Source organism: Channa argus, chromosome 6 (assembly GCF_033026475.1).
Source record: "Channa argus isolate prfri chromosome 6, Channa argus male v1.0, whole genome shotgun sequence".
Lineage (NCBI taxonomy): Eukaryota > Metazoa > Chordata > Actinopteri > Anabantiformes > Channidae > Channa > Channa argus.
The window spans coordinates 22,989,105-23,004,965 of NC_090202.1; the positions used below are offsets into that span (position 1 = coordinate 22,989,105).

The window sequence follows — 15,861 nt, forward strand, 5'->3', positions numbered from 1 at the left end:
TGTTCTCTTCATAGTACAAAATACCACAAATAAACCTTACAGAAGTGCGTGAAAATGCACAAATTTTATTTCTGCAAAAATGTCACCTAAACCATGAAATAGAAAATACTACAAATCTTCAAATTTAATAAAGGAAAAGCAAATAATCAAAAAACACAAATTAAACTCATGCACAAATTAAACACAAACTACATTAATGCATTTATTTGCTGTGGAGGATTATCCAAAGTAGCTAAGGTATGTGAGCCATTATAGTTATTCATTTATTTGAAGGGCAAAATAGACTCGGGTCCTTCAGATAAGCCTGGGTCTTCACCATCAAAGTCTCAAGACAACACATGTTTGTTGAAATGTGTCATGGTTTAAAAGATATCTGAACACCTTAGAAGTAGAGGTGTTGGTGCTCACCAGCTTGTTAAGGGTTACAAAAGAATTTCTGAAGACTCCACCAGTCAACTGTCAGGCAGACCGTGTACAAACGGAGAACAGTCAATATCATTGTTACCTTTCCTAGAAGTGTTCAACCAACAAAGATCACACCAAGAATAGTCGAGGAGATTATATTGAACCCCAGGGTAACATCTGAGAACATTTTGCAGTGGCTAATAGTATCCGTTCACCACTGGGGCTGTAAATGTAGATTGTTGGTTTCCATACTTTTGTCAACACATATATTTGAGATTTAGTCATTTTCCCAAGTAAATAAAAGAATAAGTGCATTTTTGGTCTGTTGTGATTGACTTCTCTTATCTAGTTTTAGGTTTGTGTGAAAATCGGATCAATTTTTAGATGTCATTTCGGTACAAGTAGGCAAACTTTAAGCCCCACTCTGGCTTATAAACACTTTTTCTGTACGGTATGTGTAGTTGTGTATCTCTCTTTGTGTACATCTTCTTGTGACCTTGATGCGTTTTCCTCACTTGCTCTAATAGTTAGTGACAGACATGTTTAGTCCTGCTCTTCCAGTGGCTGCTGAGAGCCCAGGTCTTTCTCTGGGGTGTCTCTTTCCTTCTCTTTGTCTCGGTGTGTTCCTGCTAGAGGAATAGAGATTCAGTTGCCATGGCAGCAGTTACCGACATCACTTAGCGTAATTGTGAAGTCAATGATAGTGCTATCTCACTGCACAACTTCTATTTCACATAAGGAAGAAACATCGAAACTGAAGTGCCTGCTCTGGTCTACAAAAAATAACAAATAAATATGATTTAAATGATTTATTTTAAAATTTAATCGTGGACCCAACCTATAAGTCACAAAACTGTGTGAAGGAAATACTGCCTGTGTTTTTTTTTCCTTTTCTGTTTCAGTGCCATTTGTGAAGTGGACCACAGTCCACTACGCCAGGGAGAAAGACCTCCTGAGCTCAAATCCTTTAGCTCCTTGACAGGATTACAGGCAGCCTCCAGAGGTGCAGGCCAGTGTCTTAGGCAAGGACATTTATGTTAGCCACCTAGATCCCCTGCACCCCCGCTTTTCTGCTAGTCTTTCTGTCATCTTTCTGCTGTGCTTTCCCACGGCGCTGGAAGGCAGATTATACTACACACTCATACAAAACCTAAACCAAACCTTCCCTATCGTCTCCCACTCTGTTTGTCTCGGTCCTGCTGTTTTCTACCCATCTTAGCTGGGAAAACAAGCTTCTCGTCATGTTTCCCTAGTCTCCCTGTGTGTACACATAGGAGCACAGAGATATGCTGCAGCTTGTGTTGTATCTCTGCTCGTATACAGTCTGAGTTGTATGGCTGTGTGACTCCAGCTCACAGTTTGTCTGAGGTGCTTAGATAATGTCAGGCAGCAGCATGTAGTGAATGTGTTGCAGATAAGGAACTTCCCTTTGCAGTGTTGAGCAACTGTGATCCCGTGTGCCAGTGTGGTAACTTGTCACAACAAAGAAAGGGAACAACTGGTGAGAAATCCTCTTTGAATTCCGAAAAACTATGTTCACATGGCCTTGAACAACGTAAATTCTTCCCTTATTGATGTATCCAATGATGGCAACCATACTGTCATATGCAGGCTTGGTTTGCATCTTCGGAAATGTGTTGGTTATCCTCGCATCCACCAAGGCTCTGACAGTCTGGCTACACACTAACTGCGCTTAGCTGTGTGCACTGGGTCAACTGTGAGACTCAATCCTCTTTTCTTTCTCTAACCTTGATGGAAATGCACAACATTAACTCCCTTTCATTCTCGCTCTAATGCATGCGTCTAATTTGTTTTTGTGAAACCTGTCTTGATGTGTTCTCTTTGACAGCATCACTACAAAGCTGGAGAGGGCCTTGGAGAAGGTGGCGCCCCTGCTGAGAGAAATCTTTGTGGACTTTGCACCATTTCTATCGCGCACCCTGCTGGGCAGCCATGGTCAAGAGTTGCTCATAGAAGGTACGGATGTTGTAAAGTGTATATTTTTTTTCTCAACAATTTGTATAAAGTCCTGACTGCCATAATGATGGACGCATTTGCGGTAGTAGGTGCTGACAGGAGAAACACTTTTTTGTACACAAGCTGGGGGCCTGTCACAGTCTGATTAAATCTGCTTCCCTTTCATTCATCTTGTGTGTGTGTGTTTTGTCTTCTTTATGAATCACTCCGCATTTTAAGAATTATTTCTAGATGTGATATTTTAAACATCACTGTTTCCATCTCACAACAAATGTCATTTTGAAATGAATGTTGATGTGAATGTCTGTGTCCTTTGCCTCCTCCTAGTATTATTTTTAGTACTGTTTTTGAAAATTAAGGTTGCGTTTCTAACCCACCCCTTTTGCTTCGTATTACAAGGGCATTTTTGTGATTCTCAGTCATGATATTTTTTACATTTGATATTCAATTTATGAGAAGATTTTATTCTTGTGCTTTATGGGATTGTGAGCTAGTAAAATGGAAATAAGAAAAATAGTGACTTCTTTTCTGAGAAACCAGTACATTTTCAGGTTAATACAGAATCACTCACAAGTCAAATAAAATAAAATATATATGCTTACAGCTTTGTTAAATTTCTGATAAAAAAAAAAAGATCTCATGGATAATGCAGCAGCACTAAGTTCATATTTAAATAATGATAAAACAAAGGGACTGCAGGTATAAACTACAACCATTAATCTGTCAGCAGAGCTTTCAGGATTAATTTCTTCTGTAATAGCCTTCATAATTTTATTTTAAATGCTCACACACACTGTGGCTGTGCTGAGCGGGTAAGTTGTCCACAGTATCTGCCAGTGTCTGATTCCACTGCTGCACTCCCCTCTTGGCTCTAATAGTCTTTCCTAGTGTATGTGTGGGAGGGCTACCAAAGCCTTCTTGCAACTCCCAGTTAGCCCCTTTCACAGTCCTAGCCCTGCCCCTGTGTGTGCACCACCACTCAATTTTTGGGCTTATATTGGCTTGCATTAAAGCCTCCACGCTTCCTGCGTGTGTGTGTGTGTGTGTGTGTGTGTGTGTGTGTGTGTGTCTGTGTGTGTGTGTGTGTGTGGCTGAAGAATTTTTTTTCTGCACATGAAGTGTGTGGCTTCCAGTATCTTGATGTGTTGTTTGCACACAACTAAATGACATCTATGCCTTTCCTGACTGCCAGTGACTCTTCTTTTAACTGTAAGCTAAACTGAATATAGTTTCAGAGGTCCATTCAAAGAAAAACAGCACATTGAACAAATACTGAGCTTCATGGAAGAACTTGTCTGACGTGTGTCCACTTTCCTAAGCGTAATTTACCTGTAAACTGTTTCCATTACTATTTGATAACCGCTGCTATTAAATGTTTTAATTAAAAAGTAATAAAAAAAGATAGTTCTGTTCATATTATAGTTTATCATAGTTTTCTTAGCTTGTTTTTATTATTACCCTAGTGGATATTAAGAAACAGAATCCTACTTATGTCAAGAGCACCATCCTGTCAAAATAAACTTTCTAAACAAATTAAAAGTATTAATTACTGTTAAAATATCACAAGTGGGCAGTTTGTTTTTTCTTTATACATGATGCATATACCATGCCCTATATACATATGTAAGCAGACATACTGTAGGGTTATGGCATGTTCTTGTCAATGTGGCTACTCGCTCAAGCTCAGGGGGAAAGGAATGAAAAATCAGGTAACGTAGTCTTGACAAGTGTGAATATGTCTGTTACCCTTTCACTCAAAGTCTGTCAGCAGACTGACCAAGCTGACAAACCAGTGCTGAGCTGAGAGTGTAACCCCACAAACAAGGTCGGAGATGGACAGCTCAGGCCTCTGCACTCTTCACCAGACATGTTTAACCCTGTCTGCATCTGTGAAAAGTGCACTCCAACATGGATTAGATCAGTTTCATCCGACAAAACAAATTCACAGATTTGGCACGTCCCCTTTAAATCTTAAACATTATTGAGCCACTCCAGTCTGTCTTAGCTGCAGCTGTGTTTGTCCAAACGCTTAAGCCGATTTTGTTGATTCTTCCTCTATTTCTCCTTTTCTTCCTGGCCCTTCCCAGGCTCACAGTTGAAATACTGTGCTGTAGTGCAAAGGCGCTCCATTTACCAGTAATTACCAGCCATCCATCACTCCTTAGATTGCCCGGGGTCAAGCCCTCCTGTGCCCCTTTGCCTCACCCTATTCCTTCATCCCCCTGCAGACATTTGGTCACTTCGGCAATTATATTGAGTGCACCCTTAGCTTTACACTTGGAGTTGGTGAGTTAGGCCTGTGTGTGAACACTGCTGCTGTTGTGATTCCTGCTGCCTGCTTCTTGCTGTCCCTTGAGTGGCCCAGCCTGCCGGCACATCTCCCCACAATGCCACATTCACCCTTGCCTTAACCCTGCCCTGTTTACAGGAAAGGACTGGCAGGCCATGTTTAAATAGAATGCATTTAGTTTGTCTACTAGCACAAGGCCAGGGTCAGTTGGCCACCTGACTCCTGTGTCAGACTGGACTGACATATGGCTCAGCATGTCACTGCTATAACAAGAGGTCAGCCATGGCACTCTGGGAGGATGTGACCCTACTCTTGTAAAAAGAGTATTTACAGTATGCTCCTTTGGACATTCTCCGCTCATGAATAAACATGTTGGAAAAGCAGTGGCTAAAAGAGTCATCAATCCAGTGCGCTGAACATTTTGCATTCTATGTTACAGTATTCACAAAGCAAAGTGTTGTCCAGTTGACCTTTAAAACACATACATTTTAAGTACACAAAAACAACTGTCAAGTTTGGGTTTCACAATTGATCATCCGTTTACAAAATGTTTTTAAGTTTTTTTCTTTATTTTACGTAAATTCTGTCCTTTTCAGTAGATCTGTCTTTCACTGTCATGCAAAGCACAGTCTATCCTGGTTAATCATTTGTAAAATTAGATAAGAGTATACTTTATTTACCGTTGTTATATATTTCAAATGATGCACTTTACACTTCACAACTCATATGCTTCATCTACAAATACAGTATATTAAGTGAAATCTAAGATTTAGAAGATTTTGCTCACGCTTCCGCTTGACACTGTCATCTGTGACATTACGGCAGCTGTGGCACACAGTTCTACTCATGTCAGCCTATAATGAGTCCTAGAGAACTGCTTTCTTTCCATTACTAATGACTGCACCTTTAATAGTTCTCACCAAGTGCAACAGAAGGAACTGGAGGTGCAGCATACGACACCAGTTGCAGCCATTGTTTCTGCAAATGAGCTTTTCACACCTGCTCTTGTTTCATTAGAGAGTTGTCTACTTGTGCGGTTCTCAGTCTACGGAATGAAGATGAGGGAAGAAGCTGTGAATGTCTCTGTTGGTGGGTGTGTGTATGTGTGTGTGTGCGCATGTGGAGGGGTGAGTTTACATGTGTGTACATCTGTTGTGTGCAGATGCAAATTATTTTTAACAGTTTTATGACAGGCAAATAGGATCACAGTTTAAGGAGCTTGCCAAACACAGTAGTTTTGTCCAAGTGCTACACAGTGTGTAATTGTTATACTGTACACTGTTCACACAGATGTTTTGTTTTAAAATATATTAACCTCTGGATAATATTTATTTAATTATTTTTTTTATTTATGTGCTTTGTCTCAACAGGTTTAGTATGTATGAAGTCAAGCACCTCAGTGGTGGAGCTTGTTATGCTGCTTTGTTCTCAGGTGAGCTTTTTTTTTCTCATAACATTTCTCTTTCCTAGCATCTCTTTGTTTTCTCCTCTTGTTTCCATCTGTAATCTGTCTCCCCGTACTGTGAATCTATTAATAACATAGTTTTTTTTTTTATCGTAAGTATGTGGACATCTCTCAGGAGCTGAGTTCTTCTCTCACTGAATGGGAGTTTATATGCTGTACAATCTGAAAGAATAGTGCAGTAATCAATTTTACTTGCCTATAGTAAAGTCTTACTATAAATATTTTAAACTTTGTTGTGAAAACTGCACATACTTTGTAAATGTATCAGTTTATAAGATAAGAAGACAACATGCAGCATCATGTAGCTCTTTTGAAATCCAGTAACTTTCTCGATACAATCCAGAGTTTTAATCCCCTGACCCCCTCTTAAAAATATGCCCCACCTCATCCAACACTACTAGTGACTGATCACCTCCAAGTTGACCCTCAGAATCTCTTGTTAAGCCCTTGTTTTAGAGAAGGTCAAAGCCCCGATGTAGCAGTTAGAACAGGAGATATTTAACATACCTTCTGTCAGCCCATCAGTCTTGTGTCGGGATCCCATAAGGAAGCCATTACTTGGTGCCTCTTTGTGGATCCATATTGCGGGGCCAGAGCCTTGAGAAGGTGGCTTGTCACTATGTATGCTCCATAGTATCTGCAGTCCAAAGCCCTCTTCAGTGGGGAGCTCAGCCGCTGTTATATGGAGGCCATTATTCAGGGGCTTTCCACCCCAAAAAATGCACATAAACGATGCAGCCAGCGCTGAGTTATTGTTGCTCTTTTGAAGCTTTTTGACAGCCTCCTTTATGCAGTGCTTTTCTGTCTGTGGAGAATCTGTGGGAAGTTACTTTTTCCAGCTCTAGGATTTATTGCAGATGAGAGCGTCAGCATGCTGTTAAGGGTCTGAGTCCATCCCCCCCTTTACACAGATAGCATTACTGCGGCTCCAGAGGTTCCTGCCATTATAGGCTCTAGGGATGAAACCCAGGCAGAGATATTGATCAGAGAGCAAGGCTTTGAAACTGGACCATACAATGTAGTGTCCCTCTACAAATAGAGATGAGCCTGTGTTTTATATCCTAACACTGCACCATCCGTTATAACTGTTGCAAGCTAATATGATTTTGAAAAGCTTACTGTCTTCCATAACCTTCCTTTAGGTGATATAGTGGATATATAAAAGCTGTTGTTTTGTTTTTTACTCAATAAAGATTACATTGCAAACATTGCTAATATCTTTGAGATCACATCCTGTATTTTAAGTGATGTTTAAAGGCACACAATCTAAGATGCAGTGTGAGCTTTTAGCTGACATCACTATAAAATGTCAACTTCAAAGAATCCCTCACAAATTTCAACATTAATGTTTTAAGACAGCATGGAGGGCACTTAGCTGACCTTTAGTCCCCCTCTGTTTTGTGACCTGTCAGTTTTATGAATAAATTAGTGCTAATGATCTGCCTTTTCTTATTTATGCATACTAATCACAGCAATCATCGTGTGGCTGGCCACGGCTGCAGAGAATATGTGTCGGTCGTCAGCATGGGCAGCTGAATGAAAAGGTCAAGCAGCTCTGTTTCTTGTAACAGCTTAAACATACAGGGGTTTTGGGGGGGGGGGCTATAGAGTGGAGCCACAGAGATTTAGTGATTAAAGGTCTCCAGATGTGAAGAGTAGAGCAGAGCAGATAAAAGAAAAGGCTCCCGCACACTGACAGGTTGGATTGAAACACCACAAATACTTAGTGCCCTGCTGAATTTCAAAAAAGATGAAAGTGGGAGGAGAGAAAATCTTCTCAAGGCCAGCAAGCAGTTCTTGGGGATGGCAGTGGTGGAATTTGAGTTCCACAGAAAGTGTTTTTTCAAGTTAAAGTTGATATTCTTCAGTTTCACTGCTCTCATTTTCAGCAGCAGTAGGTTGCTGTTTTCAGCAAAAATACAAAGCTCAGCTAAACAAGCTATTAAACACTTGTTCAGCACCTAAAACAGTATTTCCAAGCATCTTGGGAAGTATTTTTTTTCCTTAAGCATATGTGAAAACTAAATCTAAGACAAAAAGACAAAAAGCAAGTGACTATTGGCCTTAGATTTGTCAGATACTGTACATAATGAGGGTAATGCTAGTGTTGGCAATTTCTTTTGGCTAGAAAGGAGTTTTTAACCTGTAAGTTAACAACAATACAGTGTAACATTATCTAAAGATGGTTTTCAGGGTTCTTTGAGGTGGATTAAAGTGATGATGGGAGTCCTGTCAGGTTGTCAAATTTCTGATCGTATCTCCACGGTGTATTTAGATGTATAGAAAAATCGGAACGTCCTTCCTGGATTGAAGGTGCTTCCACTGATATCCGAGGATAAGACCAGAAAGTGACCCTTAGACACGATCCTTTCATTCTGAAACATCGTGTTCCAGTCTCAGCTGTGCATCAGCAGGTTCTTTGCCCTCACATTCAGGATCACACTCCTGTTTACACATACCTATATACTGCAGTTACTGTCTTTCTCTATTTATGTGTATCCATGCTGCAGCGTAAATGAATATGCATTAATTAGTGATCCATGTTTCTGGGTGGGGGTGAAAGTAAAGGCCACACCCCCAACCAATCAGTGTAGGGGCTTGTGAATAATGTGAATTAGTCCAAATGGACTAATATAAGAAAGCACATTATTTGTTCCTCTTTTAAAAATGAAGAATTTTTGTTGAATAAAATGTCATAGGTTTGTTTAAAATATAAAAGGACCATAATACCAACCCTGGCTGTAAAATGCCAGGTACTGCATTCTGGTCTTGGTCTACATTTCTATGAAGGATCACATCTCTCTTTTTAAGGGAGATGCATGTCAAGCCTAATTACCTTCAAAAAGGCAGCAGAGGACTTTTTAAAATCTTTGCAATCAAAGGCAGCCTCCACTGGGAGCTCTGAAAAAAAAAAAAAAAAAAAAAATGGAAAGAGAAAAAGAGATTCTCTGAAGTGCTCTCTTGGCTGTCAACAAGTATACGTCAGACAAGATAGCAAATTTGACTAGTTCATGCAATACCTCCACTGACCTGCTGCTATTTTCCTGCTATCACCTAAGTGTCACATCTGCCTCCGCTTCTCTATTTATTTTTGTCACGTGAGCAAGAAGCAAGTGGAACCTCAGAAAACTGCTGTACATGATCCCTGTCCAAATCAAAAACAGCTTATTCCAGACAGATACTGTAACAGCGGAAGGGGGTCACTGGGAACATTTGGGAGACCAGATGCTCAGCAGTTTGTCAGCACCATCTCCCTGACTTAACGCATCATAGGGTCAGACTGTGTACTCTTGCGTGAACCGGTATGTGTCAGGCAAGACAACTGTGTACAAAAACACATGCCCATACACGATAATGTCAGCATCAGTTATTCTGGTGTTACACACAACAAATGCTGTTTACCTTGTCCAGACATTGACATAGAACGAGTAGTGTATATGATTGTTTTGTATGGATTACTACAAGTTATGTCTCCTTATATATTCTTTGATTCGCAAATGAAAATCATATTAATTGACTGCAAATGTATATGTGTGAAAGTCCTTTAAGTAATGTCAGGACTGAAAACTTTTTCCTTTCCCTTGTCTTCTGTTTTTCCTTCTATTGAACTGATGGCTCTTCTGTTTTCTCTTCCATTTGCACCTCGGCGAGGGTACAGGAGAGCTGAATTTCCCACAGTGAAAGGCGCGCTCTCAAACTGCTTTTTAATCATTTCCAGAGCATGTTGTGAGACAGCAAGTGCTGGCACTCTGACCCAGGGCTCGGATCCCTTCCAGGCACACACTGCAGGGCTCACTGAGGCTGCTCAGTAATCTGTCACTGTAAGGGACAGAGGAAATGGCTGTTTTTAAGTGAGAGGATACAGTTTCATCCCACAATTACATCTCTCCTGTGTTTACAGATCTTTTCACAGAGGAGGAAAAGGATGGTCACACATGCGGTGCAGGATTTCAGCCTTTTTATAGCCTTCATCACTTTTTTCTTCCTCAAAGGATATATGAACTAAATGCTTTCTTTGCCTACTTAAATTACAAGCCATCAAATGTAATCTAAATGAAAGTTGAAATACGCAATATGGATATAGAAATGTGAGAGTTGTCATGCATTTCTGAAATATCTTTGGATCAAAAGAGTCTTTTGATACTCTGTCATTTCAACTTTTGGTTTGCTTTGCAAGGTCCTGTAAGAACGTGGGTTTTGTTTCATGTTAGCTTTCCTACCTCTGCCTCTAAACTGGTCATACGGACATAATTTTTCTTTCTGTCTCTAACCCAATCATTGTTTTTTCAGAATGTATAGCAAATTACTTATAGTCTACAAACAAACCAAAAAAACCAACAAACTATTAACACACTACAAACTGTTTCAGGAATGGCAGAACTCCATTCAGAAGAACGCTGGCCTGGCCTTCATTGAGCTAATCAACGAAGGAAGGTGATGTATCTAATCCTTGTAATACATAAGGTTAAATCACACAGCCAGTCCATATTCATCCACCCCTCTGTTCGCAGTATGTGTGTTCTGTTCTGCATTCTTTCGACAAACTTAAACAGGTGTTTTGGACTAAGTGGCAGGTTGTAGATTAACTCTAAACCTCTTGCCCCTGTTGACTGCTCTGTTGGGGGTAAAGGTAAATAAGATCATAGTGACTGGATGAGGTAAGAATATGAATGCCAGAGTGCAGTGAGCCTCTCATGTCATTGGCCTTGTTGCATATCTCCCTCTTCCTGTTTTACCATGCTCTGCCTTCTGTCTCCGTCTCTCCTCTTTTCGCCTTGGGTGTGGCCAGACTCAGGGTTTTCCTTATAGGAGATCAGGGGCGGCTCAGCCTCCTTGCCCATCTGCTGACCCATCTGCTTGGGCCTTCTTTATGCCTAGGCTTATGCCTCAGCCCAGCCAGGCCTTTCTGCGTCCCCATTGGCCCTGGAACAAAGAGCTTTCATCAATAGGACCACACGGCGCTGTCCAGGGTGCTGCTGACGGATACATAATTTTCCAGTCTTACTCAAGTCTCTGCACACCTGCTCTGCTTAACTAGACAGACCTAGAGGTAGCAAGAGTCTGGTAGATCTGTTTTCCTTGCAAGGCGTGGCTGACACAGACACTGTATCTGCTGTATGTGCTGCAACACACACAGCGGGTCGCCGAATGCTGTTCGTCAGTTCAATGCCAAGTCAGTATCATTCACACTGATATGCTGTGATTGCAGTCGAATTGACTGACCTCTTTACTTTGTTATTGCCTCTGCTCCTCTCTAGTGTGACTGTGTTGTAGGTGTTAGACATACCATTTATGTTAGTGAGATGCCACACTGTGTTTACAGTTTAACACCTCAAAAATCAAGCTTCGCTTTACATTCTGTAAAATATAATAGACCCTCCCCCAAGCTGTACACCTTTTCATTTATAACACATGTACAATGACCAAAGCAAAGTTCCCAGCTAGGAGCGTTTTATGTGGCAGCTAGTAAAACAAACCCAGTCAAACACAGGCTAAGTGTGGATACTACTGTTGGTTGGTGTTTCCTATGTAATAAATATCATATATTTGTGTGTGGTAGAAAACATACATATTTTATTTTCCATCACTTGTCAACCGGCTTTCTCATCTATTCTTGGTTTCAAAACAAAGCTTGGCATTGTCAGCCTCTTTCTTTGAACAGTGAACATCTGTCTATTAATAAGTGCTTGTCAACAATTAAAGAGGCAGTAACAGCAGATGAATACAACCTCAGGATTACTGCCTCTCCTTGGGACAGGAGGCAAATTACAATCTGTATCAAGCACTGGAGAGGAACAGGGGCTGCTTTAATTAAAACAAAGCTAGCCTAATGGCGTGTAAAATGGCATGTAATGTACACACAATAGCAAGGGTGTTTTCAATTATTAAAGATGCTGAAATTTAAATGTGATTGTAAGTGGTTGTCCACGACCAGACTCAGCAATACAAGCACCGGGTTGATGTTCTGGTCAGTGGGAGGGGATGCTCAGTCAATCAGGAACATGCCAGACAGGCTTCAGTGGTCTAATGATGCTCCATTCCTTCAATGATGCTACAGAGAAATCTGTCACTGACCTGCATCCTTGCATAACCCAGACAAATGATACTGTTTATTAGTCCGCAAGAATGTTGCACAATCCTGCCCCCTTGTAAATTTTTTACCTAATGTGTATTATATAGTTTCCAATGAAATATTATACAGTATGTACAGTACATGGAAATGCATGGTGTGGTGATGCTTTTAACTTTCTCTGCAATGTTAAAGGTTGCTCTGCCATGCCATGAAGGACCACATAGTTCGAGTTGCAAACGAAGCTGAATTCATCCTGAACCGACAGAGAGCAGAGGACGTTCACAAACATGCAGAGTTTGAGGTATAAACTCTGCCGTCTTTTCATTTGAAGCAAGAAGAATTTTAGTCTTTTTGAACTGAACAAATTGACAATCTACTTACTAATCCCATTAGTATAAAACAGCCATGCTTATGCTCACTAATCATGTCCCCTTGTGTCCTGTTATGGATTAACTTCTTACCCTTACAGTTGTCCATTAAGAAATTTAATTACTGGCAGCAAAAGGGAATCAGCAGTGATAGGATTTTGATAGTAGGGATTGTGGGCCAATGCAGAGTTAACCTACTGAGTCTTTATTTAGCCCACCCACCCAAACACGTGCTATTTCAGGGTTTAACAGTTTGTGACTAAATATTGCAGTAAATATTGGGTTTTTATAAATACCTTCATTACTGAGAGCAAGATATAAAGAAATTTTACTGTAGAAAAAACTTCATTTTAAATATTTGAAAACATCAGAAGACGTACACACATATTGTGTAATAACACAAAAACACACATGCACACACAGCCACCACATGCCACCTCTGTTAGCAGCTTGTACATGTGAGGAGTGATGAGTTTCTTATCTGGGAAAAGCAGCCATCCTCAAACAGCTGCTTGATATACAGTTCTTGAGGATCCTTGACCTGCTAGATAAACTGGAGGAGACGGCTAGATATGCAATGTCAGGGGAAGGGGGAAGTGTACCTGGCCCCATCCGTTCTATCTGCCAACTCCCGACAGCCTACACTTTTCATCTAGGTCTGACGTTGCTTTATTACCCACTCTCCAAGATTGAAGATTCACGACGCAGATAAGACATTTTTACAATTAAGTTGGTGTCAGGGTGAAGCGTCATATGCTTTAAAGTGATAAATAACGTTTGATATTTGTCACAGCATCACGTGGTAATGTGAGGTGACACGGAAAGATTGAGTTATCTGCCTTATGAAGAATATGGTGAAGTATAATATCTGACAGAATTCAAATTTGAAACAGGAAATTCAATTAACTTCCAGCTTCTGTTAGCAAATTAGATTTGGAATATTAGCAAGATTTCCCCCAGGGTGAGATAGTAAGACAATCTTGTTTTAGCAGCAGCAACAGAGTCTGATGTGCTCCTCTAGATTACTTTTAGCCACTTGGAGCACTTTGAGAGTTTCACTGTCTTCTGGAAATGGTTTTATCTTTTCACACTTTGGCCAAGTATTTTTATGTAGGTGGTTTTTATTATTCTGACTCTGGGTAGGTGTCAGCAATGAATCAAGCATTATTCAGACTGTCAAAAAAAAAAAAATCAATATTTATAATGTTTCTTACATTTTTGCAAGGGAAAGAAAGCTGTGCGTTTTCTTATGGTATGTTGTGTTTAAAAATGGCTTCTGAGTTAGATTGATGTCTGTTTCTATATCAGGTGACAAAAATATTTATTGATATAATAGCATTGTACAGTAGCTTTGGAAGCCTTGATTCTATATTCTTAATGGATCTGTTCAAGTATTTCCCTTCTTCTTTAATAGCACCATCCACAGCTTCCTAGCAGGGAACCTCATCTGTCCGTAGTTAGGGAATGGACTGCCTTCATGTGCCTGGCCATGATTTACTACAGTGCTCCAAGGGAGCAGAAATATATCTCTCAGCTGTCCACTAATATCTTTATACACTCAAGAGTGTTGAATGAAGCCATAACATTCTTCAGTGTGACAAATGCTCCATTAGAGGGTATATATTATTCTAGATTTATTCAGAGAAAATATTCCTAAATGCTATTAGTACAATGTGAGACATCATTTTAGTCGGTGCCTACTGTACGTATAAATATACAATGACCTTCACACTGTATTTTTCTTCTTTTCCTTTTCTAAAAATCTCAATATAGTCCAGCTGTGCCCAATATGCTGCTGACAGAAAAGAAGAAGAGAAGATGTGTGATCATTTGATCAGTGCCGCTAAACACAGAGACCATGTGACGGCCAACCAGCTAAAGCAGAAAATAGTCAACATCCTCACGAACAAGCACGGTGCCTGGGGGACTCTGGCTCAGAGGTAAGTCCTTACACCTGGACATGTAAAGGTTCAGATGCCACATGAGTCGCATTAAGTCTAAGGTATGAACCATAGCTGCTGTTACATCGAACCTATTGGATAAACGTTACCTGTTCACAGAACTCTGTGGTGACGGGATAGACCACCAGTTAATGTCATTTTCCCAGGATCCAATGGGGTCAGCAATCAGGTCAGCAAACGCAATTACAGTGTGGAGTGGCTTAATCCCCAGGGGACAGCTGATTGGCCAGTCGTCTGACATACTGGGGTGGAAGAAGGGGGGTGTGTGTGTTTGTGCAGTGTTGTCCAGGCATTCATTGACCCTCTCAGTAACACAGCCCAGCACCTGGTGGTAGTTGGAGACTTCCCCATGGGCCCTGTTAAAATACCCGCCGGCTCTCCTGCTCTGCCTCCCACTTTTCACCTTCATCCACATGGTTCCACAGATTCAGAGTGGAGTGGAAGGATCAAGAGCTACTTAAACTAGACAAACAGAGGTGTTACAGTTCACTGCAGCATTTTGTACTGAACCATGTGACCACTAGCCTTTTGTTACAGATTTACCTGCACAGGGGCAACAGTTGCGGCTGCAACTTTCAGGTGAAGCTGCGTGGTTTGTTTTGAAAGTAATTTGTTTGCTAAAAAACGTTAGATGCAGGTCAAAAATTGTCCGTACAAGAATAAAATGTTCACATTGAAAGTTTGCAAGTTTTATTCAGGCCACCAGGGCTCCCTTGCCAAATCATATTTAGCATTATTGCTGAAACGGTAGCTTTGGTTTTGTTATTACATTTTGAAAATACAGTGCAGATGTTCAGCAATGTTCACTGCAATTGAGTTTGTTTCATATGCCACATTTATCGTTGTCAAGATAAATATTCTAACTACTATAATTACGTTTTACGACAGGATTTTATGTCTTTAACTCACATAAATGTAAGAGTTTCCACTCAAAAGGGCAGATGTCATAAACAGCTACATTTAGTTTGTTTTTCATGGATTTATGGAAGACTGTGCACTGTGATTTGTATATTTTTACTTTATTATATTAAATGTATGTTTATTGGCATTTTTTCTGTATAATTACTATTGAATTTTAAAGAGGCCATTAATTTGTGATTAATTTGAGAAACATCGTGTTAACTGTTGTAGTAATGTTTGGCTGTGCTTGAGAAGGTTACAATATTCACTGCAGAGTTCCATAAAACTGACTCAACCTTAGCAGCCTATGACAAACTCTATTGGATTGAATTCTGGGCTCTTGTTCAAATATTTATGGAGACCCTCTCAGAGGCAAAGCATTTGCATTGAAACAAAAGGTTACTGAGTGTGGGTGCATTGTA

At 40.4% G+C, this 15,861-nt stretch overlaps 1 protein-coding gene across 10 annotated transcripts in view; it reads left to right on the forward strand.

The window, feature by feature from the left end:
• Positions 1-15,861, forward strand: part of nbeab (neurobeachin b) — a 178,041-nt gene that overhangs the window by 87,505 nt on the left and 74,675 nt on the right. For 6 of the 10 annotated variants that reach the window (XR_010914581.1, XR_010914580.1, XM_067506592.1 and 3 more), the window contains 6 exons: positions 2,255-2,382; positions 6,043-6,104; positions 7,610-7,681; positions 10,507-10,571; positions 12,403-12,511; positions 14,352-14,518. Coding sequence is in view for 8 of the 10 variants with exons in the window: in XM_067506592.1 (XP_067362693.1) it covers positions 2,255-2,382; positions 6,043-6,104; positions 7,610-7,681; positions 10,507-10,571; positions 12,403-12,511; positions 14,352-14,518 (603 nt within the window). In the remaining 2 variants the exon portion in view is untranslated. Of the gene's footprint in view, positions 1-1,307; positions 1,428-2,254; positions 2,383-6,042; positions 6,105-7,609; positions 7,682-7,728; positions 9,989-10,506; positions 10,572-12,402; positions 12,512-14,351; positions 14,519-15,861 lie in introns of those variants that run through there. The other 4 variants (XM_067506595.1, XM_067506597.1, XM_067506601.1 and 1 more) reach the window with 3 other exon arrangements.